We start from the raw sequence: 11,281 nt of genomic DNA on the forward strand, positions 1-11,281 counted from the left end.
CTCTTTGCATCTCTTTATATTTTATTAAATCTGGTTTTGTCATTGCTGGAATTTTAAGCAGGGATTTAAAAGATCAGGTTCAAATATATCCTCCCATTTATTTTATCTTTCCCCCTTATCGTTCTGGCCAAGTCATTTAAAATTCTGCTTTGCTCTCCCAGTGCAGATCTTATGAAGAGGTGAACTTTAAAATAATGATTCCCAGCCTGGGGTTGAGTTTGCAAGTTTGATGGTATTTCAGTAGCAGTTTGGTGGTTGTTACCTGGAGCAGGATTGTTTGGGGAACAGTTTTGGAGCTGCTGCACTGGGGTGGTTGCACAGAGCATCAAATCCAGCAGTATAAAAGTGAAAGTAAGTTCAAGCCACCTGCTCTTTCTTAATTCTTTCTCCTGCTTCTCATCTAAGCCAGCCTGGTGCTGTCTCCAGCCCTGCCCTGGGCCTCTGCCTGCCTCTCCAGATTGACCCACTTTGCCCTATACCATAAGCTGGATCTGTTCACCTGGTTTTGGAGGATGTTCACAGTTGGGTGAGAGATTTCTCTGTGGTTGGCCTTTGTGACTTCATGGCCTTTGTGATTTTGCAGTAGTGACTTCATCTCAGAAGAGAGAGATTTAAGAAAGGAGTAGTCAGACCTTAAAGAAACTCCTTTGTGCAACACAGGGATGGAAATTGTTTTGAAACATTTTTTTAGCTATTAAGAAAAAAAAAACAGCAACACAACAATTTTGTGTATTGGAACATTTATCACAAAGCTCTGAGTTTCAGGAGCTGAAGCAGAGTTAGAACACAGACTAGTTTAGACTTCTCAAGTCCTGCTTTCAGCTCTACCAGTTTTTGGAAAATGTCTTTTTGCTTGGAGTCCTCTTTAAAGTTAAGGTTTCCTTTAAAATAAACTCTCCTGGGTGTTTAGAAATAATAGTTTTAAAAAAGGAACATGCCCCTTCAGAAATTCCAGTAGCGTTTTGCCACAGCAAGGATTTCCATCATGTCAGTAGCCCACTTGGATGCGGTTGGAGAAGCAGAGTGGTAAAAATGCTTTTCAGAGCAATGTTTGAAAAATGCCAAAGCAAAAGGCTCTGGGGCAATTTTATACTATTGTATACTGTTGCCTGCTTGCCTAAACATTTGATAGGGGCTAAAAACACAGATAAGTGAATATTGACCACATTGTGCCCTTCCAGCTCCATCACTCTTCTCTTTTCCTGACAAAGGCTGCCGCCACTTGTGAGGAGAAGCAGGGCTGGAGCTCACAGCAGCTGGAGCTCACAGCCTGGTGGAAGGGACCTTGGAGGAGCTCCATCCTGCCCGAGGCTGGTGTGTGAGACCCCGGTGCCTCGGGCAAGGCTGGCTCTGTGCTCCCTGGGCGGGAGACGCGCGGGTGCCTCAGCTGCGCCGGGGCCGGCTCTGGCCGTGCCTGTGCTCGCAGTTCTCGTAGGTGCACTCCGGCTGCTGGGCCCTGCTGGGGACAGGTGGGAAAGGTGAGGGCATTCCAGGGAACAGCGTTCAGCCTGCTCTGGGGTTTGCCAGTGTCTGTGACACTCCGAGGTAGAGCCTCTTCTACTTCACAGTAGTCTCAGCTGCAGCTGCTGTTTCACACCGTAAAGCTTTTACAAAAAATCTTAAAGCATGCAGAGCAATCTCCCGCACCTTTAGCATCCACTGTGTTACTGTTCTGCCCAGAACCTTGTGAGGTTGTGGCAAGCCAAGCTGCACCAAGGGAAACGTAGGTTGGATATTGGGAAAAAGTTTTTTACAGAAAGGGTGTTAAAGTTCTGAAATGGTCTGCCTGGGGAGGTGGTGGAGTCACCATCCCTGGATGTGTTCAAATAAAGCCTGGATGTGGCACTCAGTGCCATTGTTTAGTTGAGGTGTTAGGGCATGGGTTGGACTGGATGATCTTTAAGGTCTCTTCCGACCCAGTCATTCTGTGAAACCTCTCCTGAGCAGGATCTTCTCATGTAAGTGTTGGCTTTAAGCCTTCCTATCTGTGTAGGTTTCTATGCAAATATAATCAAGGGTACAATGTAGTTTAGACCCTGATAAATCAGCAAAACTGTGGGTTTTCTGTAAGAAATTACAGATTTGAATGTAGGATTAAATTTCTTGTTTCTTTAGCTGTGGCACTTGATTGGAATGGCTGTTCTTGGGAATGGTCAGGGAAGGACACCTGTGGGGTAACTCAGGAAGCAGGTATCACAAAAAATGACTCAGACTGAAAGGGAGTTGACCCTTGCAGATGTAATTACCCTTGACCTCAGATAAATCTTTACCATTAGGTCAAGGATTGGTTTTGGTGGGATTTGGATTTTTTTTTGTTTTGTTTTTAATGTTTTTGTTTGCTTTGGTTTTGTTTGGTTTTTGGTTTTTTGTGGTGGTTATTTTGTTTGTTTGTTCATTTTGTTTTAGTTTTTAATTTTTTTTTGCCATTCCAGAGGTTTGGCCACCCCAGCTGTCAGGAGCGTCCAAGATCAGTGTTATGTTGGGAAACACCAGGGGTTTGTGGGAGCATGGTGTGAATGCCAGCCCAAGAATCAGGCCGTGTCACACCTGAGCTGGGATATCTGCTGTCTCTCCATACCTTCCCTGCACACTTGGCTGAGCTCATCAGCTTTGCTGTGGCAACTTTTTCTACTCCTTTACAAACTGGGCAAAGAAGGAGGGGAAGATTTCTGTTTCACAGCGTCAGCACAGACCCCATCCCTTTCCCTTGAGTGGGTGATCCATTGTTGGTTTAATGTGGCACCACAGAACCATGGAATGGTTTGGGTTGGGAGGAACCTTAAAGCTCATCCAGTGCCACCCCGTGCCATGTGCAGGGACAGCTCCCACTGTCCCAGGCTGCTCCCAGCCCCATCCAGCCTGGCCTGGGGCACTGCCAGGGATCCAGGGGCAGCCACAGCTGCTCTGGGCACCCTGGGCCAGGGCCTGCCCACCCTCCCAGCCAGCAATTCCTAATTCCCAATGTGCCAGAATCTGTGCCTGCCCTCTGGCAGTGGGAGCCATTGCCTGGGTGCTGTCCCTGCCTGCCTTGTCCCCAGGGGCTGTGCAGCTCTCCTGGAGCCCCTGGAGGCCCTGGCAGGGGCTCTGAGGTGTCCCTGGAGCTTCTCTGGTGCAGCTGAACAGCCCCAGCTGTGCTGTCTGCACACTTCCAGCCATGCTCTGGGTCTGTGGCACACCTAAACCTCTGTCAGCCCTTTGCTGGTGCAGCAGCCATGTGCTCTGGTCTCTCCAAATTGCTGCCCAGTCCCCTCTCCTCACTCCACTGGGGTCTCCTCTCAGCCGTGCCCAAGCCAGAACTCCTCCCAGCAGTGTCCAGCCCTTGTTCCCTCACACTGGCTCACCTGGCAATCAGCTCAACCCTCTCCTTGCCCCAGCAGCCTGCCCTGAGGCCAGGAAATTACTACCAAGAGAGGGACACGCTGCATTTCTCACCTGGGCCATCATCACTTTCCTGAAGGATAACACGAGTAGAAGGCAAGACATCCTTACCTGGCCAGGCTGGGTGGAGCAGAGTGGGGACCTGTGGAGTGGAAATGATGATGTGGGTTAGCCATGAGGTCAGAGTGGGCTGGGGAGCCAGGATTGACCTAGAGCTGCTGGGAAGCTGCACTAGAGGGTGGTTGTGACACTGCAATGAATGGGAAGAAGCTCTGATGTCTGGCATGTGGCCCTCTCCGTGTGCTTGGGAATTTGGCACTGGAATGTAAGGAGCAAAGCATTTTTGGTTGGACTGACAATTTCTGCTGTTCAAGACAAGTGGTGGCTTCCATGAGTGTGACATCAGACTGTCCCTACCATGAGTCACAGTGATGTGACATCTCACTCTTCTCAGTCCCCTCCTGCCCATGCCACCACTCAGCAGCACTGGGGGGCTGGGGATCAGCTGGGGACCTCCTGGCTGCTTGGGATGTGGTATCCCTGATGGGATCCATGGGCTGATTCCCATCTCCTGTGAGCTGGGCACTCCCTGCTCTCACAGCCTGGAAGGTGGGATTTCACAACTGCTGGTGAAGTACTGGCTGCTGAGGCCCTGGGGGACTGACAGGGGAGGTCTGTAAAATGAGGATCTCCATCCCAGGAGATTAAACTTGTGTGGGATGCAGCAAAGGTAAATCCTGGCTGTGGGCTACAAGGGAAGAGAACCTGCTAATTAGCCTGCTTCAAGGGAAAAAATAAAATCAGGTTATGTAGGCAGTAGTCTCTCCACTGATTTCCCCTCAGTTGCTTTATAAACATTTCTTCTTGGGCACAGGGAAACTCCTGCTCCCTCTGAACTTCCAAAGGAAATTTCCAAATTTCCTCTCTCAGCAGGCTGTGACCAGCCAGCCAAGAGCTCTTGGCTCTTCTTGGGTTTCCTGCTAGAACTGTCCTTCTCCTAGGGCAGAAAATCATGAAATCATTAACACTCCCTCCCCGCAAACAAACCCAGAACCTGTTTATCGGCAGTTCTGCTGTCTCTAAAGCCTGCCTTTTGCAGCTTTCCCAAAACCCTCTAATTTTACAAATTCCCTGGTTTATCTGCGCATCCCTCCTGGCCGCCAGCCGGATGGAGGCACACTGGGACACCGACCTTCTCTGGAGAAAGCAGCGAAGCTCAGGATCACCAGCAGGATGACCACCTTGATGGCCAGCGGGACGAAGATGAGGATGAGGAAGGTGGAGCTGTCGGAGGCCCTGAAGGTGTAGAAGTAGACGGCCCCCTCCGCGCGGCCGTGGCTGTTGACGGCGGTGCAGGTGTATTTCCCGTCGTGGGTCAGCGAGCGCAGCTCCTTGGTGACGCGGTGGCTGGAGCTGCTGCTGGAGCTCAGGTTGCTGTAGGGGGGCCCCGTCCAGGTCAGGGCAGGCGCTGGCTCCCCCTCGGCCGTGCAGCGGGCCTGGAAGGTGTGATCCCTGCTGGAGCTGACCGTGATGTTAATGATCCTGGGGGCGGCTGTGGAAATGGCAACGGGAGAGGGAAAGCGGGTCAGGCTGCACAGGCAGAGCTGGTGTAAAACAGCTGCAATGAAGATTTGGTTTTGCTGAACCCTCAGTGTTGTTCTGTCAGGGTGAAGTTGGGTAATGGTGGGTGAGAGCTGGGCCTGCCCCAGCCTGAACCCCCTGCCCTGGGCTGATCCCCAGCGTGGGCAGCAGGGCAGGGGGATCCTGCCCCTGTGCCCCTGGGCTCAGGTGAGAGCCCACCTGCAGAGCTGCCCCAGCCCTGGCTCCAGCAGCACAAGGAGCTGGAGCTGCTGCAGCCAGTGCAGAGGAGGCCACGGAGCTGCTGCCAGGGCTGGAGCCCCTCTGCTCTGGAGCCAGCCTGGCACAGCTGGGGCTGCTCAGCTGCACCAGAGAAGCTCCAGGGACACCTCAGAGCCCCTGCCAGGGCCTCCAGGGGCTCCAAGCAAAATGAGGACAAATTTTTTAACAGGAATTTTTGTGACAGGGCAAGGGGTTGATGTTTTGAAGCCAAAAGAGTAGAGATTTTGATTTGATGTAAGGAGGAAATTTTTTGCCCAGAGAAGCTGTGGCTGCCCCTGGATCCCTGGAAGTCTCCAAGGCCAGGTTGGACAGGCTTTGGAGCCACACCATCTAGTGGAAGCTGTTCCTGCCCATGGCAGGGGAGTTGGACAAGATGAGCTTTAAAGGTTCTGTTCAACAGAAACAATGTAATGACTCTGTGGATGTTTGGCACATCCAAGCCCTCTCCTTCCTCATTTTTCTTGGCACTTTCTTCTAGATTTCCCCACGCAGCCTGTGTTGGATAGAGGGGCAAAAGGGTTCACTCGGCAATGCCTGGATGCAAAGATGTGTACTCTGTTTGTTCTATCCCAGCAATGGCTCACACATTTTCCTGAACTTTGCCCAACTTCAGCTGTTGTGCCCTTCCTCATTGGCAGAAGGCAGAGAAGTGCCACCAACCATTGTAAGCACAGGTGCAGCTGGTGACATTTCTGCACTTGGCTGCATCTCCACGAGGTCCAGGACATGTCACCCACAGTGTTCTGCAGAAGCATTTTGTGGCTGTTCCTTTGATCTCTGACCTCCAGAGTGCACCTGGATGGACTTGTTTGTGTGAGCCCTTAGCTCAGAGCCTGAGACTTGCCAGATCTGGCAGGTTAGTTATAGAGGAAATATCTGCTTCTGGCCACAACCTATTTTTAATTACTTTTTATTTCAGCCCCAGAGTTACCAGATCACTTTCAGGCTGGACATTAGGAGGAATTTCTTCACAGAAAGGATGATTGGATATTGGAAGGGGCTGCCCAGGGAAATGGTGGAGCCCTCACCCCTGGAAGTGTTCAAAAAGGTGTTATGGAAAGTGAAGGGCACTAAATTAGTGTCCTCACAGAGAAAGAGCAGAATTTATTATTTTTTCAGACTAGACAACAAAAACAGAGTTTGCAACCACCTACTACAAGTTGTCCTCTTTGTGCACATAAGTGCAAGAGTAATCTGAGGCTGTGTGTCATGGGTCTGTGTGTTTTGGTGTTTAAATTAACCTTTCAAGCACTAATTAGCCCCTCCCAATCAGAGTGTCAGGGCCCATTCCCAAGCAGGGTACTGTATCTGTGTGTGTTGTCATTCCTCTGGTGTTAAAATCCAGGCAGCCCCTGAGAGACAGGTCCTGCTGCCCTCCTGCCCTGGTCCTGCTGTGTGTGGGTGTCAGGAGCTGGTGCAACTCAAGGAGAGCCTCAGCTGTGCAGAAGTTCTCAGGAAACCAACCAAGTTCATCCTCAGGTCCCATCTGGACACCCACACCACACAGCAGGCATAAGCAGCTTCCCTCTGAAAACCAAAATCATCCAACCTCATGGCCTGGGTAAGATCTGAGTCTGCTTCTGAGGCCGCCTGTGTCTCCTAGCTCCCCCTTGATCTGTGACCTTGCCCTGGAAAGTGGGATTAGCATTTGACATTTGTTGCTCTGAGTTTGTTTTCCAGGAAAATAAAAAGGTTTCCAGGTTTGTGTTTCATGCTCCAGAGGATTCTGGATTTATGGGCACCTGGGTACCAGGTATCTTGTCTTTCCAATCCCCTGTTACCACCCGGGCCCTGTAGTGCTAACACCAGTGAACTTGTGCTCAGCACTGGGCTGTCCACTTCAGGGTCTGATGGAGTTTTAACAGATGTCTTTAACCCCAGCTTAGCTAACCCCAGCTTGCCTCTGCTGTCTGCCCTGATCCTGTGCTGCAGGGATAAAGTAGGATGCACAGCTTTCGGTGGGATCTCACCCCAGCTGCCAGGGCCTCAACATTTCCTTATCAGTTTTGTTCCTATTCCCTTCCCTTCCTTGTGCTCATGTTGGAAATGTCTCGTGTTGGAAGACTGAGGAGGACAATGAATTTTCCCTGTTGTAATGGAGAAAGAAAACCCAACCCTTTGGAAAACCAAAACTGAAGAGGACAAGGAATTTTCCCTGTTATAATGGGGAAAGAAACCCAGCCCCTTAGAAAATCAAGACTGAGGAAGACAATGAATTTTCTGTTATAACAGAAAAAGAGAACACAGCCCTTTGGAAAACCAAGACTGGGGAAGACAATGAATTTGCCCTGTTGTAGTGGAAAAAGAAAACCCAGCCCTTTGGAAAACCAAGGCTGAGGAGGACAATTAATTTTCCTTGTTATAACAAAGAAACCCAGCTCTTTGGAAAAAGAGGAAGACAGTGAGCCCTTTGGAAAACCAAAACTGAGGACGACAATGAATTTTCCCTGCTATAATGGAGAAAGAAAACTCAACCCTTTGGCAAACCAAGACTGGGGAAGACAATGAATTTGTCCTGTTATAATGGAGAAAGAAAACTCAACCCTTTGGCAAACCAAGACTGAGGATGACAATGAACTTGTCCTGTTATAATGGAGAAAGAAAACTCAGTGCTTTGGAAAACCAAGGCTGAGAAGCACAATGAATTTTCCATGCTATAATGAAGAAACCCAGTCCTTTGGAAAACTAAGGCTGAGGAGGACAATGAATTTTCCCCCCTTGCAATGGAGAAAGAACTCTCAATGCTTTGGAAAACCAAGGCTGAGGACAGCAATGAATTTTCCCTCTTGCAATGGAGAAAACTCAACCCTTTGGAAAACCAAGACTGAGGGGGACAATGAATTTTCCCTGTTATAATGAAGAAAGAAAACCCAGCCCTTTCAAAAACCAAGACTGAGGAGGACAATGAATTTTCCCTGCTATAAAGAAGAAAGAAAACCCAGACCTTTGGAAAACCAAGACTGAGGATGACAGTGAATTTGTCCTGTTAAAATGGAGAAAGAAAACCCAGCCCTTTGGAAAACTAAGGCTAAGGAGGACAATGAATTTGGCCTGTTACAATGCAGAAAGAAAACTCAACCCTTTGGAAAACTAAGGCCGAGGAAGACAATGAGTTTTCCCTGTTATAATGGAGAAAGAAAACCCAACCCTTTGGAAAACCACCTCAGGTAAACTCCTGCTGCCATATGTCATTTCCCACACCCTGTGGCTCTTCCCTTGAGGGTGTCTTTGCCTCCTGTGCCTCTCAGGCCCCCTTACCAATCACGTGCAGCCTGATGCCGTTCCTGCTCTCGTACTTGTCCTGGCTGTCTCCAGCCAGCTCCACCCGGCAGAAGTACCTCTCGCTGTCGCTCCAGGTCAGGTTGTCCACCCTGATGGACAGGTCCTTGTGCCGGGGGTTGCCCAGCAGCTTGTACTTGTTCTTGTGGCTGATGGCAGTCCTGCAGAGCTCGCTGCTGCTCTGGCTCACACACTTGAAGATCACCGTGCCGTTGTAGGGCTCCCTGATCCTCCAGATGGCCGTGAGCGCCCGGTCAAAGGTTTTGTAGGGGTGAGTGAAGGTGCAGGGCAGGATAACCATCTTCCCAAGCTCTCCAGTAACGTCAGATGGGACGTGGACAGACCAGCCATTGCACTGCACACCTGGAGGAATCATGGAATTGCACAATTGTTGGCTGTAAAGGGCCTTAAAATTTGTTTCATTCCACCACCAGGGACAATTTCCACTAGCCCAGGTAAAGGCTTGAGAGGATCTATTCCAATGCATCAGAAACCACTTCAGTATCACAGAACCCCAGAACCCCTTTGGGTTGGAAGGGACCTTAAAGCTCATCTTGTTCCACCCCCTGCCATGGCGGGGACACCTTCCACTGTCCCAGGTTGCTCCAAGCCCCATCCAACCTGGCCCTGGACACTTCCAAGGATCCAGAGGCAGCCACAGCTTCTTTGGGCAACATATGCCAGGGCCTCACCACCCTTATAGCCAAAAATGTCTTCCTAATATCTAACCTAAATCTCCCCTCTTTCAGTTTAATATATAGACATGTCTGCCTACCCACTGTTCTGCTGCTGTCAACAGCTGTAGCAGCAGATTGTGGCTTCAGAAACACATCTGTGCCTACATTCCTGTCTCATGAAACTCCATTAGATCAGGGGCTCTCAGGAGCTGAGAATACCTGTAAAATGTAAATGTAAGTATTTCCACCCATCCCTGGTCTGGTTGGCTTCACCATACGGGCATTCAGCTGTCGGATTGCTCCTGCAGACTCAAAGATCAGATTTGGTTTTTGTTCCTCTATCTGTGGCCCATAACACTTGACAAACACCTGCGTGGCAGTGCAGCTTGTATTGACCTATTGTGTGTAACACAATGGACAAAGGCCATCCCAGGGCCAGTTCCCTGTTCAGATATTTACACAGAGTCAACTCCATGCCAGTATTTTGATTACTGAGATCTGGAGTCGTGCTGCCCTGTCATACACAATAATGGTATGGGCACCTTTTCCAGCCCAGGTAATCTAATAAACAATGCTGCAGCACTGCAGGAGCTTCATGAAGCTCATGGGCTTTGAGAACAAAGATCTGGCACTGAAAACAGTAATTGCTATTGCTTTCTAGCTTATTTGCTCTTGTTTTAGTTATTTTGCAGCATGTCACTGTAACCTTTACTTTAGGAGAATTGTAGATTGTGTGCTTTTGAGTATGACTTGCTTCTCTCTGCCACCCCTTTGATTAGCTTTTCTCTATTTTTTTGTTTTCAATCTTAAGCAAAGAACACTTTTTTTTTTAGCACATAATCCCCCCTTGCCTTCCAGATGAAAAATAATGTTAAAAATAAGTGCTTTTAATGTTAGCATCCCCGCCCATTTCCATGGAAACACAGTTTGCCTAGTTATGAGTGGAGGGAGCTGTCAACTTTCCCTGTATAATTTACCCTTAACTCTAAAGCCTCAGCATGGCAGGTCTTTCACATTCCTTTTGTTAATATCCAGCCTCCATTTGCTAATGGAACTGAAGCTCTCACAAGGAAGAGAGAGGCAAATAGCCTGCACACCTTGCAGAAGGTAACTCCCAAAAAGAATTGTCAGGTCAGTGTTACAGCTGGTGGTCAGTGGGAAAGGTCATGAGGACAAGCAGCAGGAGCTGGGGACCAGCTCACAGCTACCCTTGCTCTGGCCAAATGCTGTTTGGCAGTGAAGCTAAGAAAATCCTATGGAGTTTAATGGAATTTAAGCACATATTTGAAGTAATGCAAGCTTAAGTGCTCTGTGGAACTGGAAAACATTGTGTCTGTTGCACAATATGACACAAGGAATATGGAATATGAAGCAGGGCGGGGATGAAAACGCTGCATCCACCCGACAAAGCTGGGGAAAAGTCAGATGGACTTCCTGCTCAAGTTAGGAAAGCAGAAAAATGCCAAAAAACCCCACAAACTGAGGGCTCCTCTGAACTGCTAAGCCTGAGTCTTCCCAGTGTTGTCACATGCGCTTGGAATTTCAGGATACCTTTAAGAGAGTGCAATTCCTGTAGAGTTTGCCGTGGCAGGCAGTTCCCTGGCACTCGGGCTGGGGTGAGAGGAGGAGCTGTGAGCAGACAGGAGCAGGCTCGGGACTCACCCTTCCTGGAGATGCGGAGCAGGCACAGGAGAACCAAGCCGAGCTCTCTCATGCTGCTCGATGTCCTCCCCTGAGGGGCATCAGCACAGCAGAGCCATCTCCTCACATCTGAGCTGCTGGCCCTGCAGTGGCAAAAGGTTTTTCCAGGGGTAGGAGAAGTTGTGGTTTTCTTCTCCCCGGAGGGAATGAGTTGTTTAGCTGAACCAGCTCTGGGCTCAGGTATTAATAGTTCTGCGGTCAGTCATATGAAAATTACACCAGAAGGAATCACACTGTTAACCACTTTCCAGCTAAAGGGAGGGAATTGCAGACTGGAGCTGCAAACATCCATGTGTGTGATGGGGCAGGAGGGGATGGCTTTTGTTACCCACTCACTCAAGGATTTCCTAGAGGAAATCCTTGCAATCTGCCTGAGGTTGTGACAA

At 49.3% G+C, this 11,281-nt stretch overlaps 1 protein-coding gene across 1 annotated transcript; it reads right to left on the bottom strand.

Annotated features, from left to right (window-relative positions):
- Positions 1-1,383: 1,383 nt before the first annotated feature.
- Positions 1,384-10,969, bottom strand: SIGLEC15 (sialic acid binding Ig like lectin 15). Its single transcript, XM_063180711.1, has 5 exons — positions 10,857-10,969; positions 8,497-8,880; positions 4,571-4,930; positions 3,490-3,520; positions 1,384-1,456 (listed from the first exon to the last, which is right to left on the bottom strand). Exons 1-5 carry the CDS (start codon positions 10,906-10,908, stop codon positions 1,384-1,386), a joined length of 900 nt encoding a protein of 299 aa, XP_063036781.1. The 5' UTR covers positions 10,909-10,969.
- Between the last annotated feature and the right edge of the window lie 312 nt (positions 10,970-11,281).

Source organism: Melospiza melodia, chromosome Z, assembly GCF_035770615.1.
Source record: "Melospiza melodia melodia isolate bMelMel2 chromosome Z, bMelMel2.pri, whole genome shotgun sequence".
Classification (NCBI taxonomy): Eukaryota; Metazoa; Chordata; class Aves; order Passeriformes; family Passerellidae; genus Melospiza; species Melospiza melodia.

Bases quoted from the DNA above. Each gene is read 5' to 3' on its own strand.
- SIGLEC15 (XM_063180711.1), bottom strand. From the start codon at position 10,908: ATGAGAGAGCTCGGCTTGGTTCTCCTGTGCCTGCTCCGCATCTCCAGG. The intron at 8,881-10,856 runs GTGAGTCCCGAG...TGATTCCTCCAG, and splicing joins GCTCCGCATCTCCAGGAAGG to GTGTGCAGTGCAATGGCTGG. The intron at 3,521-4,570 runs GTCGGTGTCCCA...TCCACTCCACAG, and splicing joins CGCTGCTTTCTCCAGAGAAG to GTCCCCACTCTGCTCCACCC.